Source organism: Strix uralensis, chromosome 3 (genome assembly GCF_047716275.1).
Source record: "Strix uralensis isolate ZFMK-TIS-50842 chromosome 3, bStrUra1, whole genome shotgun sequence".
In the NCBI taxonomy this organism is placed as follows: domain Eukaryota; kingdom Metazoa; phylum Chordata; class Aves; order Strigiformes; family Strigidae; genus Strix; species Strix uralensis.
Genome location: NC_133974.1, coordinates 63,353,741 through 63,372,897, shown reverse-complemented (window position 1 = coordinate 63,372,897; position 19,157 = coordinate 63,353,741). Strand labels below are relative to the sequence as shown.

The 19,157-nt window shown below is 41.8% G+C and overlaps 1 protein-coding gene across 3 annotated transcripts in view; it reads left to right on the top strand.

Moving 5' to 3' along the window:
* The first annotated feature begins 434 nt into the window (after positions 1-434).
* Positions 435-19,157, top strand: part of MOXD1 (monooxygenase DBH like 1) — a 55,417-nt gene continuing 36,694 nt past the window's right edge. The window contains exons 1-4 of one of the 3 annotated variants that reach the window (XM_074864775.1): positions 435-498; positions 15,985-16,131; positions 17,640-17,807; positions 17,934-18,017. In XM_074864775.1, coding sequence (XP_074720876.1) covers positions 16,054-16,131; positions 17,640-17,807; positions 17,934-18,017 — 330 coding nt within the window. In that variant the 5' untranslated portion in view covers positions 435-498; positions 15,985-16,053. Of the gene's footprint in view, positions 499-4,103; positions 4,447-11,080; positions 11,144-15,984; positions 16,132-17,639; positions 17,808-17,933; positions 18,018-19,157 lie in introns of those variants that run through there. The other 2 variants (XM_074864772.1, XM_074864773.1) reach the window with 2 other exon arrangements.

Below are 19,157 nucleotides of genomic sequence, written 5' to 3'. Positions count from 1 at the left end.
GCATTTCTACCCGCTTGTATCTCCTCAGGTGTGGGGAAGAATTCATTCCCCTTCATTTGAATTTAACCCAATCTCAATGTTTTTACTTTTTACTGAGTGTATCTGTTCTGGCGCTGATGTTCCCTGAAGACGGATACCTTTTAACATATGTACCTGTAGGTATAAGTACTATTTTAAAATGGTTACTTATACTCCATATATATCTTTGCTAAGTTAATACACATGTAATTACAATTCTACCTGTCTGCCCATCTATCTATCTGTCACACAGGGCATACACAGTTTAAATGCTTTTTGTATATGTTTCACAGCAGATTTTCTTTACAGTAATTGCTATGTACTGCTCTTCGCAGCATTACTCACAGGTACCTGGTGATGCGTTTGTATGTAATGTATTTGTATGCATTTCTTGCAGGACTGAGAGGATCCTTACACAGATGGTTTCAAATGTTTCTATACTAATCAGACAAGGGGTGTCTGGTGCAGGAGTATTTTTAGGTAAGTGGTGTGTTCGAGGGAGACAGTCATGTTGTTGCTCTGGATGAAACCCAGTGTCACTGTCAGCTCCAAGCAATTTTTAAGATTTGTTTCTTACACAGCTTAACTAGCTCACTAGCTGAGGGCCAGCTTTCTTCTGGATAGTCACAGGTTGTTGTTTCAGCTGTACCATGTTCTTTCTTTCCTTACAGCTTTGGGAATTGGTGGGTGGAGTGTCTCCTACAACAAAGTACACTGGTTTGTATCAAAAGATGTCTATGTTTTTAGTAAATTTTCAATGCTTTATAGATCGTGTGCTTTTTTTCTTAAATATTTGTAATATGAACAAGAAGGTGCCATATTTTAATCAGTGCTTTAGTATATGAACCATGCTGCGCAATGGTGTGAGTGAGCAGTTGGCAAGATCATCTTCAGTAATGGTAGTAAGAGATTTTAAAAAGCAAAACACTTGCTTAATCTTTCTGTGCTTGGTTAGGTGAGTGCCTTCCTCAAGAAGAGAAGTGGTGGGATTGAGTTCAGCCATGCGAAGGTGGTAATCTGATGTTGCCCTGTGCTCCTGCCAGCAGAATTACTTCTAGTCCAAGGCTCAGATTTAGACTGTGTTTTCTTCATAAGTTTGGTCTCTTAATGATGCAAAAAATTTTTGGTGAAGTCATCAAAGTCTCTTAATATGAGTTTTGGGAATTGTACTACTCTGCCCACAAAGTGCTGCTTGTAACTGTACTAGGAAAGTTTTATTACATGAGTATTGTTCTTGGGATTATAAATAGCAGCAAGTTGAAAAAGGTTGGTTTTGTCACAGTATGTGTAGATCAAGTGTGTAGTTCTACAAAACCATTTGGATGGTATGTTTTAATGGAAAAATATCTGCTGGAGATTGGAAAGCAATAAGTCTGCTATTCCTGCACTTCTACTAGTCTAAACATGGGCAGTGTGATGGGGTGAGCAGTGCTGCTGAGTTCAGCTCCATTGCTGAAAGACAGGTTATCAGCACTCCCAGGTTTTGGTAAAGAGTCACAAGGACTTTGGGAATAAGGGCTTCAGAGCTGCTGAGGAGCAGCAGACTGACCTTCGAGCTGTGCAAAGAGAAGATCATTCAGTCCCACAGGAGATTTCAAGAACTCGAGTATTGTTTCCATTCCAGCTCTCAGCCTCCAAAATGTCATTTTTCTCCACAAAAGAAAATAAAGGCAGGGAGCAATCTGGGGTTAGCTCCAGAGCCGTGAAAGAGTGACATCCTGGCCAGGCTCTGCTGGCACAGGACACTCGCATGCCGGGCTGTGCAGGGGCTGTTCACCCTCCAAGGCCCCTGCAGCTCACCAGAAACACCAGTGAGTGTCAGCCCTTTTACCAGACCCACTATAACAAACCTCTGGCTTTTCTGAGGTACTGCAGTTTGTCCAAGTCACTAGATGATCCTGCTGCTTTGGCTTTTGGCTGAATTACTGGAATGATCTCAGCCGACCCCAAGTTTGAGTTCATTAGAGCCTGTTTTTCAGTTTTCTGTCTGTGCCTGTTTGCAGCAAGAGGAGCAGGGAGCTGGATAGAGGAAGGGAAGGTGTGCAGCTCTTACTGACAACAGCCTCTGAGGTGCACACATACTTCCAGCTCTCCTTCCCTCATGGCACCTGCATCCAAGCTGGCTGGGGAATCCTATTTCTGCTTGCTGTGCTGTACAGCATAGCATGCTGTATGGGGTATTCCATCATCCTTCCCTATATAACAATATCCCATGTTGTGTAGAGGCTTCTAAAATGTTATCAGTACCATCCTTCCCAAACTGAGACATGATGCAGTACTTTAAAGTGAGTATTTTCCATTATTTTGTATGAACACTTGTACTGTGCATGTTATAGGAAGCACTAGTTAGACTTCAGTGACCACTGTTGTGGTTGAAAGGCAGCAATTCTCCTACCAGATGTGTAATTCAATCATTCTTTCTGAGAGTGAAGGTGTTGTGTGAGCTGGTCATGTTGACATGATTGAAACTTTGTCTCAGGGTTTCTGTTATGTAAGAACAGAGTATACAGTCTTACAAGAAAATGAAGAAAAAAGCTAATTTTAAGAAACATCCTTCATTCCTTCTTTGTCCCTGCCCCCAGAAAACATAAACATATTCTTCCTAAGGATCCTTTAAGGATCCTAAGATTCCTAAGGATCCCTTCTTTAACACACAATTTTACGAAGGTTGCGTCCCCCCAGTTGAGTTCTGAGGTCACAACTTCGGCCTTGAGAGATATCGTGCACTTGCAATTTCTCTTTAAATTAATCCACATCCACTTGTAGGTGTTAGGAAATTTTTAAAAGAGAATCTAACCACCCACCATGTCGCCATTTTCTATTTTGTCATTCATCTGAGTTTGTACCTTTGAAGTTACTGCTATAATTGGAAGAAAAGTCAGGCTAATCTATTCCCTTTAAAAATTATTTTCATTTCACCAGTACCTAATTATTGTTTTTCTCTCATTTCTTATGATGTTTTAGGTGAAAGTAATTTTTGGTACTTATCATTTTTTAAGCGTTTTCTTTTCTAGAAATTGTTTTGTAGTTTGATGGATTCCTCACATCACAGTAGGTGGTGATATTCTGGAAGCCCCAGTGATACTTGTGAAATATTTTCATGCAAAAGCCTAAAAAGGAAGCATTGCCAATTTCCCTTATGTACTAGTTTGATTGGTTTTCATAGGATTAATGTCTAATTTCTGTTGAGTGCTAGGCTCTTTTTCGTTTAAACATGAACAAAACACGCTTCAAACAGCATAACTTCATTTTAAAACCTATTTCGCATGGCTCGAAGCTTTCAAGGGCCAATACGACTTCTTGTGGAGCATGACTTTCCCGTTTTGGGTGCTATGCTGTTTCTCCTTTCCATCTAGATTTGCAGGGGAGTGGGGATCATTCCTCCCGAAGCATCTTTCTGATCCCCGCTTTCCTGCCGCCATGGCGGTGGGGCTGGCGGTGCCCGGAGGGGGGGGTGGACGCCGCGGCCGTTACGAGCGCGTCGGGGACCGCGTGGCCGAGCGATGGTGGCACCGGGGACGGGGGTGCCAAGGGACGCGGGTGGGGGGTTGAGCTCTGCGACTCCCCATTTCCCACTGACAGAGCAAAAATATCTCTCCCGCCGGGGGCTCAGCCGCCCGCCCGCCCGCGGCACCCCGCTCTCACAGTAAGCGAAGAGGGGCCGCGAGCTGGGAAGTCGCGGCGTCCTCCCGCGGGCTTCTTCCACCGGAGTGAAAGCTTCCGCGGGGCCGGTGGGGCCCCCGCCAGCATCTTCCCCCGTCCGGAGGAGGGTTTTCTCCCGTCAAGGCGAGCTGCGAGCGCCTCCGCAGGAAGCCCCCGCGGGAGCCCGGCGGCCGCGGCGAGGGCACAGCAGGTGCTGCCGGCGCGACGGGGGCCCGGCCCGGCCCGGCTCGGCCCGACGGGCGGCGCGGGGAAACCGGGGGCGGCCGCCAGCGCCGGGCCGGGGCGGGGAGCGAACAAAGCGGCTGCCGAGGGCGCGCTGCCCCGACGGGGCCGGCCGGCACGGGGCCGCCCGCAGCGGGGGCGGGGTGACCGGGGCACCCGGCCCCCCCTCTCCGCGCACACACACGCGCAGCCAGACACTCACGGGCGGCAGACACGCACACGCCCGGGCGCAGGCAGAGCCACGGGCGGCCGCCGGTGCGCGGCGGGAGGATGCGGCGGCTGCGCCCCTGGGCGCTGGTGCTGGGCGGGCTGCTGTGGGCCGCCGCCGCCGCCGGGCCGCCGCCGCCGAGGTACCCGCACAGCGCGGTGCTGGACGGCGCGGCCGCGTACCGCCTGCGCTGGGGCCGCCGCGGCAGCGCCCTCGCCTTCCGCCTGGAGGTGCGCACCCGCGGCTACGTGGGCTTCGGGCTCTCGGCCAGCGGCGGCATGGCCTCAGCCGACATCGTGGTGGGGGGCGTGGAGAGGGGCCAGCCCTACCTGCAGGTAAGGCCCGGCTCCTTCCCTGCCCGCCGGCCGCGGCACCCCGCTCCCGGCATCCCGCCCCGCGCCCCGGGTCCTCTTTATCCGTCCGCCTTCCCCTGCCGTTTCTTTCTCGGGACGCCCCTCTTTCGCTGCTCCTCTTCCTTTTGCAGCCTCCTCGCCCCTCATCTCCGTACCTCTTTGCTTCTAACTTCCAGCTTTTGGGTTATCCCTATTGTTCTGCGTTCTTCTCCTCCCGGAGGAGCTCTTCCTTTTCGGTCCGCTCCCTGCCAGCCTCCTCTCTAAACTTCCCCATGGGTTTCGGCAAAGGTGTCAGGTTTCCTTCCTCCTTACCCAGAAAATGCAACAGCCCTTTTCTCTCTCCTCTCTCCCTGCCGGACCCCGAGCCTAGACCCGAGGGGGAGCGGGGAGGGATGGCGGAGTCCCCTCGTGGCGAGGTGCGGCACCTTTCCCCTCACCTGCCAACAAGTGACCGAGCTTGGCCGTCCTGGTGCCGCCCGAGCTTCCTCTTTGTCACCCCACTGCCGTGAGGGCACGATCCCACCAGCTGCCCAGCCTGCTGCCGCCCTCGCCTGCTGGGGCACAGCCGGTGCTGCTCCTGTCCTTGGTGTTCCTCCTCTCCTCACCTGGAGGAGTTTTGACCCAGATAGTTACAGAGTAACCACTGGGGCTCCTGGTGCTTCTCCTTGGTCTGGCAAAGCAACCTCAGAGGAGCCCGACCATACGGGTGTAGTTCTCTAGGTGTGTTCCTGTAGTTGTCTACAGCCGGGGCTACGGCTGGGAACAGGCGTGTGGGCCATAGGCTCCGCCGGTGCTTCCAGCCAAGGGTCCCCTCCAAGAGGCACCGGTGGCCGGTGGGGTAGGAGGAGACGTGAGAGGGGAAGGGACCCACACCTTCCGTCCCCACTCAGCGACCTGAGATCCAGCCTAGAGGAGCTGCTCTGGAGCTGGGGGAGTAGGGACAGCTCGTCCCACGGGTGAGTGAAAGGGGAATCAGGCCCGGCATCGCATCTTGTCACCCCCGGTTGTCTGAATAATAACTTTTAGAGAGGCAATTTAAGAGCAGAGTAACACCCAGTTGCTAAGAGCACAGTCTAGGAGTTGTTCGTCTTTTCTTCATTGTGTTAGAGCTAGTTGATCTTTGAAGCTGCTGCTTAAATTTTGAGAGCTTTTTCTTTAAGAATACAGATTTTTATTAACATTTCACCATAAGAAAACTAAATGCTTAATATGTTCTCCCTACTATTAAGATTTTATCAAATCAAAACTTTTCCAGAAATAGGGAGCTTTTAGCATAAAAATCCCTCCCCACCTTTTTTTTTTTTTCTTTCCCTTTTTTCCTGTTAGTTTTTCAATATGAAGTTCAGGCAAGTATTTGTCTTACCTAAGTTCAGACTGATGATTTTCAGGATATTTTTTCTTCGTATTTCAAAATTAAGATCAATTTTCTGAAAACCTCAGTCTAAATAAAACACTAATAATAAAAAACCCTATTCTGTTCATTGAGCAATGAGCTCTTAGCTCACAGAATGTGAGTCTTTCTGGAGCCTTACACTTCAGACAATAAAGAAATTCAAACTTTGTGCTTGGTTAGTTCATAGATCCTGTTAGGGTAAAGCAAGCCTTTTAGAAAGGCATCCAAATCTAGTGTAAAGACATCCAGTGATGGAGGATGCATCGCTTGATCGTTTGTGGCAATGGTGAGTCTGTGCTGTTCCTGATTTCCAGTATTAGTTTGGGCTCAGGTTCCAGCTATGTATTTTCTCTACTATATTAAAAACTCTACTCCCCCCACCATCCCACCTCCATAAAGTTATTTATATGCCGTAATCAAGTCACTCCTCAATTTTCTTTTTCATGAAATAAACGGATCGAGCTCTTTAAGCATCCTACTCAGGACATTTTCCCCAGCACTCAAAGCACTTTTGTGGCTCTTTTCAGTATCCCTCGCAGGTTTTCAGCATCTTTTAAAAGTGGCCCCATACAAATTCTATTCTTATTCCAAAGATTTTATTCACTGGCATCCCATGACAAATATAACTGAGATAGAAGAGGGAAGGACTGTAGCAAGTGCCTCCTGTTACAGAACACCTGATATTTTTCCTGAAACACTGATTTAGCACATAAACATCTGCTACGCTAAGTGCTATGAGTTATTTTGTTGCACTTTTGAGTAGGTAAGACACGGAATAAATACTTGCCTTAAACTGGCTTGTAACATGAGGTTTTCTCCATTCCAATTCCTTCTTCAGTTCCAGGCAGCAAGGTTTCTTTAAAACTGGACTGAGGTCTTTTAAGAAGTTGTTCTGTTAAAATATTTCCATACTTACACCAACAAGGAAAGGCCAGAAACAAAGACAATGAAGGAACAAAATTTGTCCAAAGGCTTTTTCTGGCCACTCAGCAGGAATTGCTATAAAATGTTCTAGAATGCTATTTCAATAATATCTAATTCTTCCCTTTACTGGACACAAAGTTAATATTTTAAAAACACATTCTGTGTTAAGTATATATCATCATCATTTACATTATTGACTACTGAAAAGGAATTTTTCATAGATAGTGTCCTTGAAAGTATGTGGTTTTATGCCTAGCTGCACTCTATAAAATATGTACACCCTATAATGAAAGAACTTACTTTTCTTTTTGGTTTTAGAAATATGTTTTTATTCCATGATCATCAGTTGGAAAATGTGCATCGTGGTCTAAACTCTTAGGAGGGTCATTTTTTGGTTTCTTTGAAAGTTTTGAGATGCTTGTTAGTGGCCTGATTTTCAGAAGATGTTCTGAAACACCTTTGTAGCCTTTCAAGTGGGCATTGAAATTGCTAGTCTCTTGGGAGATTTTAGCCTCTTTCCCCCCCTTAAATTCTCTCTCCTCTTTTAAAAATAGAAAGTGTTCTCAGAAGGGAAGAGTCCTCTTCTGGGAGCAAACATGTAAATGTAGTTAGACCACAGCCGTCAGTAAAGGTAAAAGCAGATACTCCTTAGTCTGTGGAAGATCCGTGTATCGAGGTAGAGGAAAACCTCCAGATAGTTTTCAGAGAAGAGAGAGAACATTTCCTCTGGCATTTATTCTTCATCCTCTCAGAGCAAGTAGATGCTTGCAGGCAGACAGTGCCTGCCTTGAAAAAATCTGGTGACTCAAAGTTCTGGATGTCTGAGATTGGGTTTTACTTTCTCAGTTTTTAGGTGTATCCTGAACTTGAGTTATTTGTTTTGGTTTGCTTTTCCATGTTTGAGCTGTATTTAAGTTAAAAGGCTGTCTGGTATAAGTAAAGACTAAAATGATTTGAAAGTCTGAGGTTTAGTTCTCTCTAAATATATCAAGGTGAAAAGTGTTACAATGTCATGAGAGAAGAACGAACCTTCATGGTATACCAGCGTAGTTTTCTGGAGAGCATTTGAATGATCGGAGAATTACATATTTACTATCCTAACATTTCAGAAGTTCAGTATTTGGAATGGGAACCTAGATGTATTTTCAGAGGATGTAGAGGACATAACATGAATACATATATACATACATAGATATTTATTGTTGTGAGGGAGGCACCTCTACAAAGCAGAAGGAGAAAAAGAGGAAGACGAGTGAACAAATTATTCCTTCATGTTACTGAGAGCCATGTGGTGACAGAGCGGCGTATTACATGGGGTTTGGGTGAGCATGTTTGAGAACAAGTAAAAGATACTAATGGGGGTTGATGTTGGAAAGCTGGAAGCTGCCTTTGTCTCTATAGGGAGGGGGTGGACTCAGAAGGAGAGTTCATAATTAGGAAAATGTTACCTTGAAATATTGTCATGGTCACTTGCAGCACGTGACACTCTTTGTGAAAGTTTTTGGGGCAGCCTTAGCTTTTGCATCTAGTTTTTTTCCTCTTTATTTATTTAATGTTTTTTAAATGCATCTCTTTTGTGCTTATGAATTGACACAGCATGCATTTTCATGCTAGACCCATGCCTTTTCCTTGGTCTCCACCCCTGTCTGGAATTGTGCATCCCCACCCACAGCACGTAGCTGCTGAGAGCCCCATTTTGGGGACAGTAATCCTCCTTGATGAATGCCTATTTTGTGCAAGTTATACAAGAGGGTTGCATTGTTAGAATCTTCTGTTGAACTTGCACAAAAATAGTCCCTGCTCAGGGTGAATAGGGACTGTGTGTCACTAAAAAGCACTTTATTATTCATTACAGCCTTGCTTGTTAACTGTCACCCAAACTAAAGAATATCTGTTATCAAATGTATCCCATAGAGTTAGCTTAATTGCTCATAGGGAAGTACTTGGAAGAGATTTTAAAGGACAGAAAACAGTGAGCATTCTCTGTACTTAACGATATGCTGCTTTTAAGTGCACTCATGCCAACAGCAACAAAAGAAGTGTTTAGAAAACAACTTGAAAGGCACCAAGAGAGAGATGCAAAGTGAGTGCCACACTGACATATCTCAGTTGGTGCTTTGTTGGAGGTATTTCATGCCTTTGGGCATTGGGGCAAAATCTCCAGATGACTAATGAGTCCCTCTTGGCTTCGGTGTGGGGCATAAAGAGACACTCCAGTGTACATCTCCACTGGCTGGGTGCTTTGTAGTTCCCTTTCAGAGGTACAATAGTTAGGACAAGGAAGCAACAGTTGGTGAACAAAAGATGAGAAGAATTCTGTAGCTCTTGTATTTTGCAGGCTTTGGGGGGCTGTTTTGCAAGAGCTTTTTGTTCTTTATGGTATTTTTCTTGTCCTTTGGATTTTGGAAACACCAAGAAAAGGAAATTTTCTTACAGCTCAACAAAAATAGGTACCTGGGGCAGCACGGAAATGTAGCCACCATGAGTGATGCAAAGGCTTAAAATAATGGGGGAATTATTTAATTCTCATTATAAACAAGTATCTTAGAAGTAGGAGAGGGAAGAGGTGAGATTTTCTAAGGCACATACAGAAATTTTGGGAACAAGTATCACTAATAGTGGTGCTTGAAAATCCCTTAAAACTTCCTCATAATTTAAGTAATTAAAGTAATTAAAACAAGAAAACTTGTACTGGTTAAATGTGGCTTCTGTGTAAGGAATGTTCCTTGTGATAAAGTGCAGTTGTAAGATTGGATTGTGCAGTATCTCCTACTTACAGATTTTCTTTCCCTTAAAATACTTTGCTACATGTTTTGTCTAGTCTGTTTGTGTTAGGACAGCCTTTAATCTAGCTTTATAGCTTCTGTATAACTGGGATATAACCTCTTAAATCAACATTTATTCTTGATGTAAAGACTCAGATAGGTCCTTGGGACTCTGCTGCTAAGTCAAATTATCCATGCCGATAAGCGATGTCGTATTTCAACTTCTAACTGCTTGTGCTCCTTACACCTTTGTGTGGTAAGTCAGAGTGCTTTCCACATTTCAGTGTTCTTCATTTGTGTGTGGAGAAAGTGATGTTTTCACAGCTCCCAGGAACACCACAGAAACCAAGGGGTGTCGCTGCTGGCTGTAGGCTACTGGGAAGCCGCCCTGGGCAAAATTTAACTAGATATAAGAAATACACTGAAGTGTATTCAAATGACTTATAATCTGAATGAGGAAAGACATGTCTCTAAGTAAATAATTGTGTTTCATGTATAAAAAATACACATCCTCTTTTTGCAAAGGAAATATATGTGTGTGTACACACACATACATGCATTATCTGTTTATGTAAATATACAAGTGGAAAATGTGTGTCTGTGTATATGTGTATGTCTGCATTTAAATTGCAGACACACCCACAATTATTTGTTACAGATAAAAGTTTTATATCCTTGTCAAAGTTAGTAGTACACCTGGAGTAAATAATCTGCATTTACTCCTGTGTAATTCAGCCAGTTTAATTGGAATTGTACCAGGAATTGTGTGCAGCTTCTTGAGACTGCCCGCATGAGTGAGATCCAGGCTTCCTATCAATGACTTCATGCTAAACTGCTGTGTAGGTAAAAAAAATAAATAAATTGGTAAATTAATTACAAACAGACTGCTCATAGGGCAGCAGCTGAACTTACTGATCCCAGCTACTTTAGGAACTTCTTGCAATCACTTGATTGCTGTCACTGTACCATTTCTGTGGATATTTTTTCATTTGGGGCCAGTCCCAAGACTGGATCAGTCAACTGGAATGCTCTCAAGGTGTTCTCATAAGGAGCAGTGATGCTTTCAGACTCCTGCTTTGTGTTAGTTTTCTGTGGGTGGGCTCTGGTTTTCCCTAACATAAGAGCATAGTGAGATCTTTGCCTGAAACTCAAGCTGAAATTTATTTGAGGTTGCAAAAAAGTTTGGTTTGCTTATTTGTAAACTCATGGTCTGTTTGCTTCTTGCCAAATACAATGTAAAACCAGCTTCTTTTTGGTGGTAACATCCAGTGTGCGCTGGAACCATGAGCAGCAGGATTCCATCTAAACTGAATGCAACAATAAAAAAGAGAAATGTTAACCACAGTTATTTTTTTGGAAACCCAGAAAGGCATAGCTTGGTGCTTATTTCAAACAAACATTTTGGTTCAGATCTTTTGCATACTGTAGCAATTTATCCATCTTATTTATACTCAGATAGATGCTCTCCTGCACCAACTTTCATCTTGGTTACAGCTTCCTGATTCCTTTGCCAAACTTGTCTTCAGCCCTGGTCTTAGACGTCAGTTTGGGTAGTTTGGGAATGTTCAAAACTCCATGGGTTGGCTACAGACCACAGGTGAGGACTAGTTTCAACATAGCTTGTTTTTCCCTCATTTCCCATTCCTGGCTTTTCCCTTTACTCAATTGTAAGTGTTAAATCGCTGCTGAAATGACAGCGATCTCCTGGTTAGAGAAGGACAGCATGTATAAATCACAGCGGCAGAGCTGCTCACAAGCCGAGCCCACAAGGCGATTGCTGGATGGGACCACAGTTTGAGAGTTATTTTAATATCCTTGAGGTTGAAAGGTGCTGTATATAATTTATGATGGGAAATGCATATCATAAACAAAACAATCTTGCACATTGTAAAGATGTGGGGAGAGAGTCCCATAAACACCTGTTCAAGTCTGCGATGACAGCTGGTGGTGCTTGTGGGGTCAGGCTTCCCTCTGCAGCTGTGCTTATGTTCTCAGAGGAGAAACGAGCCTCTTTTCACATCCTTAAGAAATTATTCTCCCTGACTGTTTGTAGAGCAGCAATCAGAAACCATATATGCTGCAGAACATTTGTTTTTTTAAGAAAGAGAGAGGTTAATGGATCTGAAAAACAGGATAACATGATTGGCTTCGCATCTGGAAAAGAACATAAAATAACTTGTACTGTCAGGAATATTTTTCATTTTCCATATGTTGTTTCAACTTCTAGGTAACATGAGGAAGGAGATACCTAATTATTTGATGGATCACACAACTTAGTCCAGAGTCTAAAATGCCATTTTATGCAATATTATCAAAGAGAGTGCAGGAACTTTCAATGTTTCACATGTAAACAGTTTACATAAACAAATTCTGAAATAAAAATAGCGTATTGATTATTATGTAGCATGAACAATAACACTTCTGAAACTTTGTTTTAAACATTTATTATTTAACCAAAAAAAGTTATTCATACTAGAAAAATATAGTCGTTTCAGCCTTATTTTCTCTTTCTGTAATGCTTACACTTCTGCAAAGCTGATGTGAAACTTGAAAACTTTATCTTCATTTAATATATGATATATACTTTTGTGTGTATAAAAAAACCCAAAGAATCTGTATGCGAGTGCTGAATCAGTACATAAATTCATGTTGTCAGGTTTGTGCTTGTGGGTGTTTCAGAAATTCAGTTTTAAGGACTTGATAATTATTGTAGAACTCTGTGGGACTCCATGAAATTCAGGGGGACTTGTATCAGTATAATCTATCCTACAAAAGACACAGGTTTTCTAGCTAACTGTATGGGATGGCAAAACCAAATCTGTGTAAAAGAGGTCACCATGTTAGAGCCTTCTCCTACCTGGTAGGAAGAATAAACTGGTTCAATACAAGACACATTTCAGACTATCTGTGATAGATATTGAAGCACTGTAATTCTGCTGATGAAAATGTCTCACTCCTTTCTCTACAGAATTAAATGAGTGAAACTTACGAATTTAGGTGAGTTTTGTGTTACAGTTGTTTGCCTCTGAGAGAGTTTTGAACTGTATTTAGATATCCTCAGTTCAGCTGAAGCCCAGATGCCGAACGTCCACTCTCTGCCATCTGGTGGATCCCTCCTCCATGCTGTCCTCTGGCCTTATAAGTCACTTTTCAAAGGCCTTCAGAGGTACCCAGCTTTCTCCTTTGACTAGATACAAGGACTTAGATGGAGTGGAGGCTGTCCAGATGTGGTGGTTTTGATTGATTGTGTTTGTACCATAGGAGCAGAACTTTAATTTATTCTTATTTTTCTACTCTGAAAGGAAGCATAGAAGATGTATAAAGATACAGACATATATCTATAAGGATATATCTACAACTAACTTTTTCTTACTTTCCCAAGATGCTGCTGAGATGGATGTGGCATCACAGTTTGACAGTGTGTCTTCATTTTTGATGACCTCATCTTGTTCATTACGTTTTATACACAAACACATGCCTTAAAGACTTTTAAGCTCTGATGAATAAATTGAGCACAGTATGTGCAGTTTGACTTAAAATCTCCTCTGTGAACAGAAAGAGATCAGTATGTTTCCTTGGAAATGTGGCCTTATTTTGTTTTAAAACTGGTAAACAAACTGTTTTCATGTGAGAGGCTGAGCAATGAAATTCTGAGCTGTTCAGAAATTTTTTTGTTACATTATTTGATTTTATTTTTGTGATGAACATCTGGATAATTTTCAACAAAGGAGATAAAAATAGTAATAGAGTCAGTTCTTTAACTCCTGGCAAGTGTACTCACACTTGATTCCTCCAGGGCAGTCCCACTGCACTCTGGAGTTGTAGGATTTAGGGAATAAATCGCCATCTTTGTCTTCATGGGCACCACATACATTTGCTTCTCAGATATTCTCAGCACCCCGATATTCAAGGCTGTTTCAAGGTGGCATGTATCAGGCAGAGGAAGTAAGTAGAGACAAGGAATTCATTACTTCACAGAAATTTTCACATGGGAAAGATTAACATTAGTTGGTCAGATTAGCATCTACCCACAAAATAATTTAAAGTGAGTCACTGAGCAAGATGTTGTTCAGTGTTTAACAGCAGGGCTAGGCAGCGAGCGTTCGGGCAGGCAGGTCTGCAAGTGCCCAACGCAGCTCTCCAACAATTCAGCTCTCCAACGCAGCTCTCCCCCCGTGGGGAGCTGCATGGTCCTATCCTGGGGCCTGGGCTTTGAGACCACCTTCCCCAAAGCATTTGCCAGCAGCCACGAAACAAGCCCCACACAGTGAGCCAGAGCTGTGACCTGTCTTTGACTGTCATCCAGGCGAGTGAAATAATTACACTGACAATCACATTATCGAGGCACATCTGAACTAATACCTTAATTACACAACTTCTTCTAGTTATTTTTGCATTTTCCCTGCAGGCTCATGGAAGTCAAGGCTATACCTCAAGAGGTCTTTTTGGTTACAGCTGTGTCCTCTAGAGACTTGCTAAGAAATGGGGAAGTTCACCAGCAAAATATTTAAGTGCACATCTAACTTTGTTTCTCATTTCTGAGCTTTCCTTCACAGCAGTTTCAGGCAAAGACTTTCAACCTGTTCACATGAGGAAAAGCTATTCTTGAATTTGTATTCCTCAATAATTCAATGTGTGGGTGCTTATTCTAATACAAGGGTACCTTCCTCCAATTTAATGTAACATTTCAGCAAATATATCACACTTCAGTAAAAAAGCATCTTTAACAAGATTAAGTTTCTCATCCAGACGAGCCCTTACTATTTTTAAGATGGAAACAGATTCCATAGAGGAGTGTTTTCAGAGCAGGGATGGTATCGCTTATAGATGTACAGTGCGTCTTTCCAAGCTCTGATGCAGGGTTAAAGTGGAGCATTTTGGTCCCATAAGTACCCATCTTCAAGTACCATCCCAGAACAGGCCCATTTTTTTCCTCTAAAAAGCAAATCCCAAATTCTTTCTCTGAACAAACAGAACTCATCAGTTCCCTTTCTTCCAGCATACAATTTCAGGTCCCAGAAACCTCTTTTGCTGTTTTTTGGTGATTATTTTTCCATGTGTGTATTCTTTAACATATGTACTCATTCATTTGTAGTCGTGAGAAGTGCTGACAGGAAAAGAAGGACTCTTTTCAGTACCTTTCAACATTTTTGAAATTTAGATTTGTTCCACAACTGAAAAAATCCAAACTGTTTCAGTAGTTTTGGCAAGACAATTAAATCTGAATATTTTCATACTGCTAAAAATCAGTCAACTTTTTACCCTTTTCTTCCTGGAAACTGCATCATGACAGATAATTTTATACAAATTTTCATCCAAATTAATATACTTTAATGAAATATTTGGGTGTGCAGTTATATGTAGATGTATAAAAGGCAGACCAGCTTGTGAATTCGGACTGGTATACATGTGCTCTCTTGCACACACACAGATTTCCAGGAGGTGGGTTAAGTTTAGGATTACAGATGCTAAATGATCCCTTAATGGATTAATAAAGTCTCTCTAAAAGTCAGTGAGGTCCAAAGAGCTACAGAAGTAAACGTCTTCCAGGAAGAGCCAGTGCTGCATTGTTTTGTGAAGGACACCACACAATTAATGGTGTCTGCCTGTAGCCTGTTCGGCATGAGAAATATAACTATTAGTTAAGATCCCTCCTCCCCATCCCAAACCCGGCAGAAATAGCCTAAAACTCAAAAGGAGGGCGACCAGAGGAGGTGCCTCTGGGGCGGTGGCCAGCCCTTTCCAGGTGGCCAGGGTGGGAGGAGAGGGAGGGCCGGGTCCCAGCTGCGCAGGGCCGCAGGAATTTGGGGTGAGGAGGTTAATGACCCGGCATTGCTGCAGCCGCTCCTCCATTGTACTGTGCCTCTGCTGAACCCCAGAGGGGGAGTGTCATTCTTACAAACAGCTCCACCCCGCCAAAACCCCAACCTAACCCCAACTCAGCACCTTTTGTAGGAACTGAGTACTTTTTGTGCTAGTTGAGCCGTAGTGTTTCTGGTTCCAGTCTATGTTCGTTCAAGAGATCTGCTTTTTGTGGGGAAGAAAAAAACAAAAAAGAAATTGGGAAAAGAGGGAACAACAATACCGTTGATGTGAATATTAAGTGACATTCGTTCTCTTTGTAATTTCTCCCGAAGTTCGCAAGAATTGTTATAAATTAGGCTTCCTGGTTTCTGCAGTTATGTACAGGCAGAGTGTTCTTAAAGTTGCTCAAGACACTCTTTAAGCTGCTTATCAAGGAGACTTGCTTTCTTGGAGATTTTTAATAAAAAAAAATTCAGTGCTGCCTCAAATTTTTCATTTCAAAGCTCTGATACTTCATTTGACATAAAGATGTCTTTTAAGCCTTTAGGGGGCTTCGGTATTGGACATAAAGTTTAATTTTTAATTTAGTATTAGATTTTCATAATGGGCCACCTTTTTTTTTTTTTTCAACAGGATTATTTTACAGATGAAAACAGAGTACTAAGAAAGGACCCTCAACAGGATTACCATCTGGAATATGCCATGGAAAACAGTACACATACAATATTGGCTTTTAGCAGAGAACTGCACACTTGTGATGCAAATGACAAGAGCATAACGGTGAGAGGCTCTGCCTATATGTAGAGAGATGAAGTAATTAATGCAGGCCAAATGTATACGTGGTTATGAAGCTGGTTATTAAAATCTCATTTTAGTAAAAGGACAAAATTAGAGAAATTCACTTTTTAAAACATCTGTTTGGTAAACTTAAATTAACCAGGTAAAGTACTTGTGTTAATTTTATTAAGCTCTTATATTTTAATTTCAGCTTTCTTTTTTGTTCTACTTTAATGCATTATGTTCTATAATTTCTAACACACCAAGTGAACACAGGATTGAAACAGGTACCTCTGGGCCATCAAGTCCTATCTCCCACAGTTACAATCACTCAAGAGTTGCCAACTTGAGAAAAACTTTTTAGATCTTACATTAACTTGTAATTGATCTTAAAGACAGACTTTTTTAAAATTTTGGACCAGATATATTAAAGTATATATTTGCTTTATTTCTTTATTCAAAATCAAGAAGTTGAAAAGTTTTATGATAAAACTCTTTCCGCGGTAAAATACTTTTAATGGTAAATTCTGTTACCCTGGGGACAGCTGTACTATTTCCTAAACATAATTTTAAATTATATGAAGTTCATTACTTCTATATTGGAAATGACAGATAGGTTAGAGACATTTGCAAGGCTTTCTATTCTTTGGCTTCTTTACTAGTCATTTCGGAAGAATTGCTGTATTAGTTCAACACGATTTTCATTATCTATGTTTTCACAATATACGTAATAATAACAACATGGGGAGCTGAAAGATGCAGGAAGCAAACCACAGCTGTATAAAACACCAGATTTCCAGGCAGTCAATGGACCTATGGTTTTCGCACCTGCTCCAAATTCTCAGTATAATTTAACATTCTGGGAAACTTCAGGATTTATTAGAGTACTTTGTCTCAAGAGAGATTATTGTAATCTGAGAATGGTTTACAGAGAACTGATCTATGCTGTGGCTGCAGATTGATTTTTAAGATGTAAATCTGTTCTGTAATTGAATGTCTGTCTTCTCTATCATGTAAGGACAGCAGTTCACAGAAGGTATCCACATCTTTACAGAGCTGAGCCTGGAAAATGTTTTGGGGGGAAACCTGCTGATTTCTGACCAAATAAAAGACATCTCTAGGAAATTTTTTTTTTCATGTATTTAGTTGGTTATCTCTTTGTGAGTTTGTTCTGTTATTTGCAGATATGATTTAAATTTATGACATTAATAAAGCAATCTATCAGGGAGAGATTCAACATCTGCGTATCGTCAATGGATATACCCTATGAGTATAAAACATTATTAATTTTAAAGGCAAAATTGTGTCAGTAGATGACTGCTCCTCTGGTGTACATTGTCATTGTTCAAATACAGCAACACTTACATCATATCTATTGTAGGAATTACGTGAACTATGTAAGGAAGATATTGTTCCTATTCCTTATGGACTATTTGGTTTTGGGTTTTTTTTGTTTTGTTTTTGGTTTTTTTTCTTTTTTTTTTTGTTTTTTTTTTTTTTTTTCTTTTTAGGAGAGCACAGTGCGGGTAATATGGGCCTACCACCACAAAGACATGGGAGAAGCAGGTCAAAATTACCATGGGTTGAATCGTGGTACAAAGAGTTTACGTTTACTGAATCCTGAGAAAGAAGAAGTCTTATCTGCCTCTTTGCCGTACTTTGACTTGAGAAACAAAGACGTAAGTTACTCTGGGTTTTGGGTTTATGTGAAGATGGGGATAAGGTGGTAGCCAAAGCTTTGGACTTACGCAACAGGGTAATGTGACTTTTATAATATTGTGTTCTTGCCCTTTTTATTAAGACAGGTGCCTGTACCAGACAAGGATACAACATATTGGTGCCAAATGTTTAAGATTCCTGTACAACATGAAAAGCATCATGTGACAAAGGTGAGTGATTCAGACTGAGCAAATTTAGAGGAGCTCAGATAATGATTACACTTCAAATCAATTCTTACACTTTCAAAATTTGTTTCATTACTTGCTGGAGTGAAAACAAGACCCTCTTGTCTGTCTTCACAAACATGGGTCAAGTGTATTGTGTACATGTGCCCAGGACCTGACTCTGGTGTGCCCTGATAACCAGCATGCACAGTGACAGAGCCCCATTCTTTCTCTTCTCCTGCATCCTCTCTCCCTTAAGAAAATGAGGTTTACAATTATTTCTGCCTGTAAACATTTCTGGCAAAGACTAAGTAAAATTCTCTAAAAGCATGCACCATCAAGTTTCTACTTTTATATGGGAATTTAATGAATTTCTTTTAACAAAGAGTAATTTTAGATTAAAAAGTAATGGAATGGTGAAGTTTGTTCAAATAAAGGGCCAGGTTCTTATTTGATTCCACTCACCTCTCTTGCAATGACCACAGTGCAGTTATGCCTTGTTACATCACGTGAACACAGACTCCATTATCTTCGGCTGTGTAAAAGCCAAATATTATGAAAAAAGAGATGGATGTTGTACTTTATTTAAAAATTAATGAAAATGTGTAAACATCCACGCAAGGTTCAGTGGGATCCAAGGTGATTTCAAAACCCACATGCATAAACGTGTTTATAACCCATTTGTTAACTTTTCTTTCAGTTTGGAAATGAAAACTTAAGAGTGCTGGGGGAAGATGGTTCTTACATTCCTTCTCAGGAGCAATGTACTGAAGATCTCCTAAAAGAATAGCTTATCATAATTGTTCTAAACTGCTTAAGATAGCACAGTGAGATAGCTCTGGCCTTCATTTTTATCTTTCTGTGAATCCATGAATACTTTTAAGTATACAGTTCTATTCCATTTTCTGGATTATTATCAGTCATATTTGTCACAGCATTCACTAAGACTGAAATTTTAAGTTAACTCGGAGAACTTAACATGTGATCTTCAGTGTAGGTCTGAGAAATACCTGTAGTTATTCTGAAATACTGTGGGTTTCTGTACTTTATCAGAATGAAGAATTGCAAGGTCCAAATTTCTGCCTTCAGGTACTTGATCTTTAATCACATTTGAAATTTTGACCGCTACTTTTACAGATTTGTATG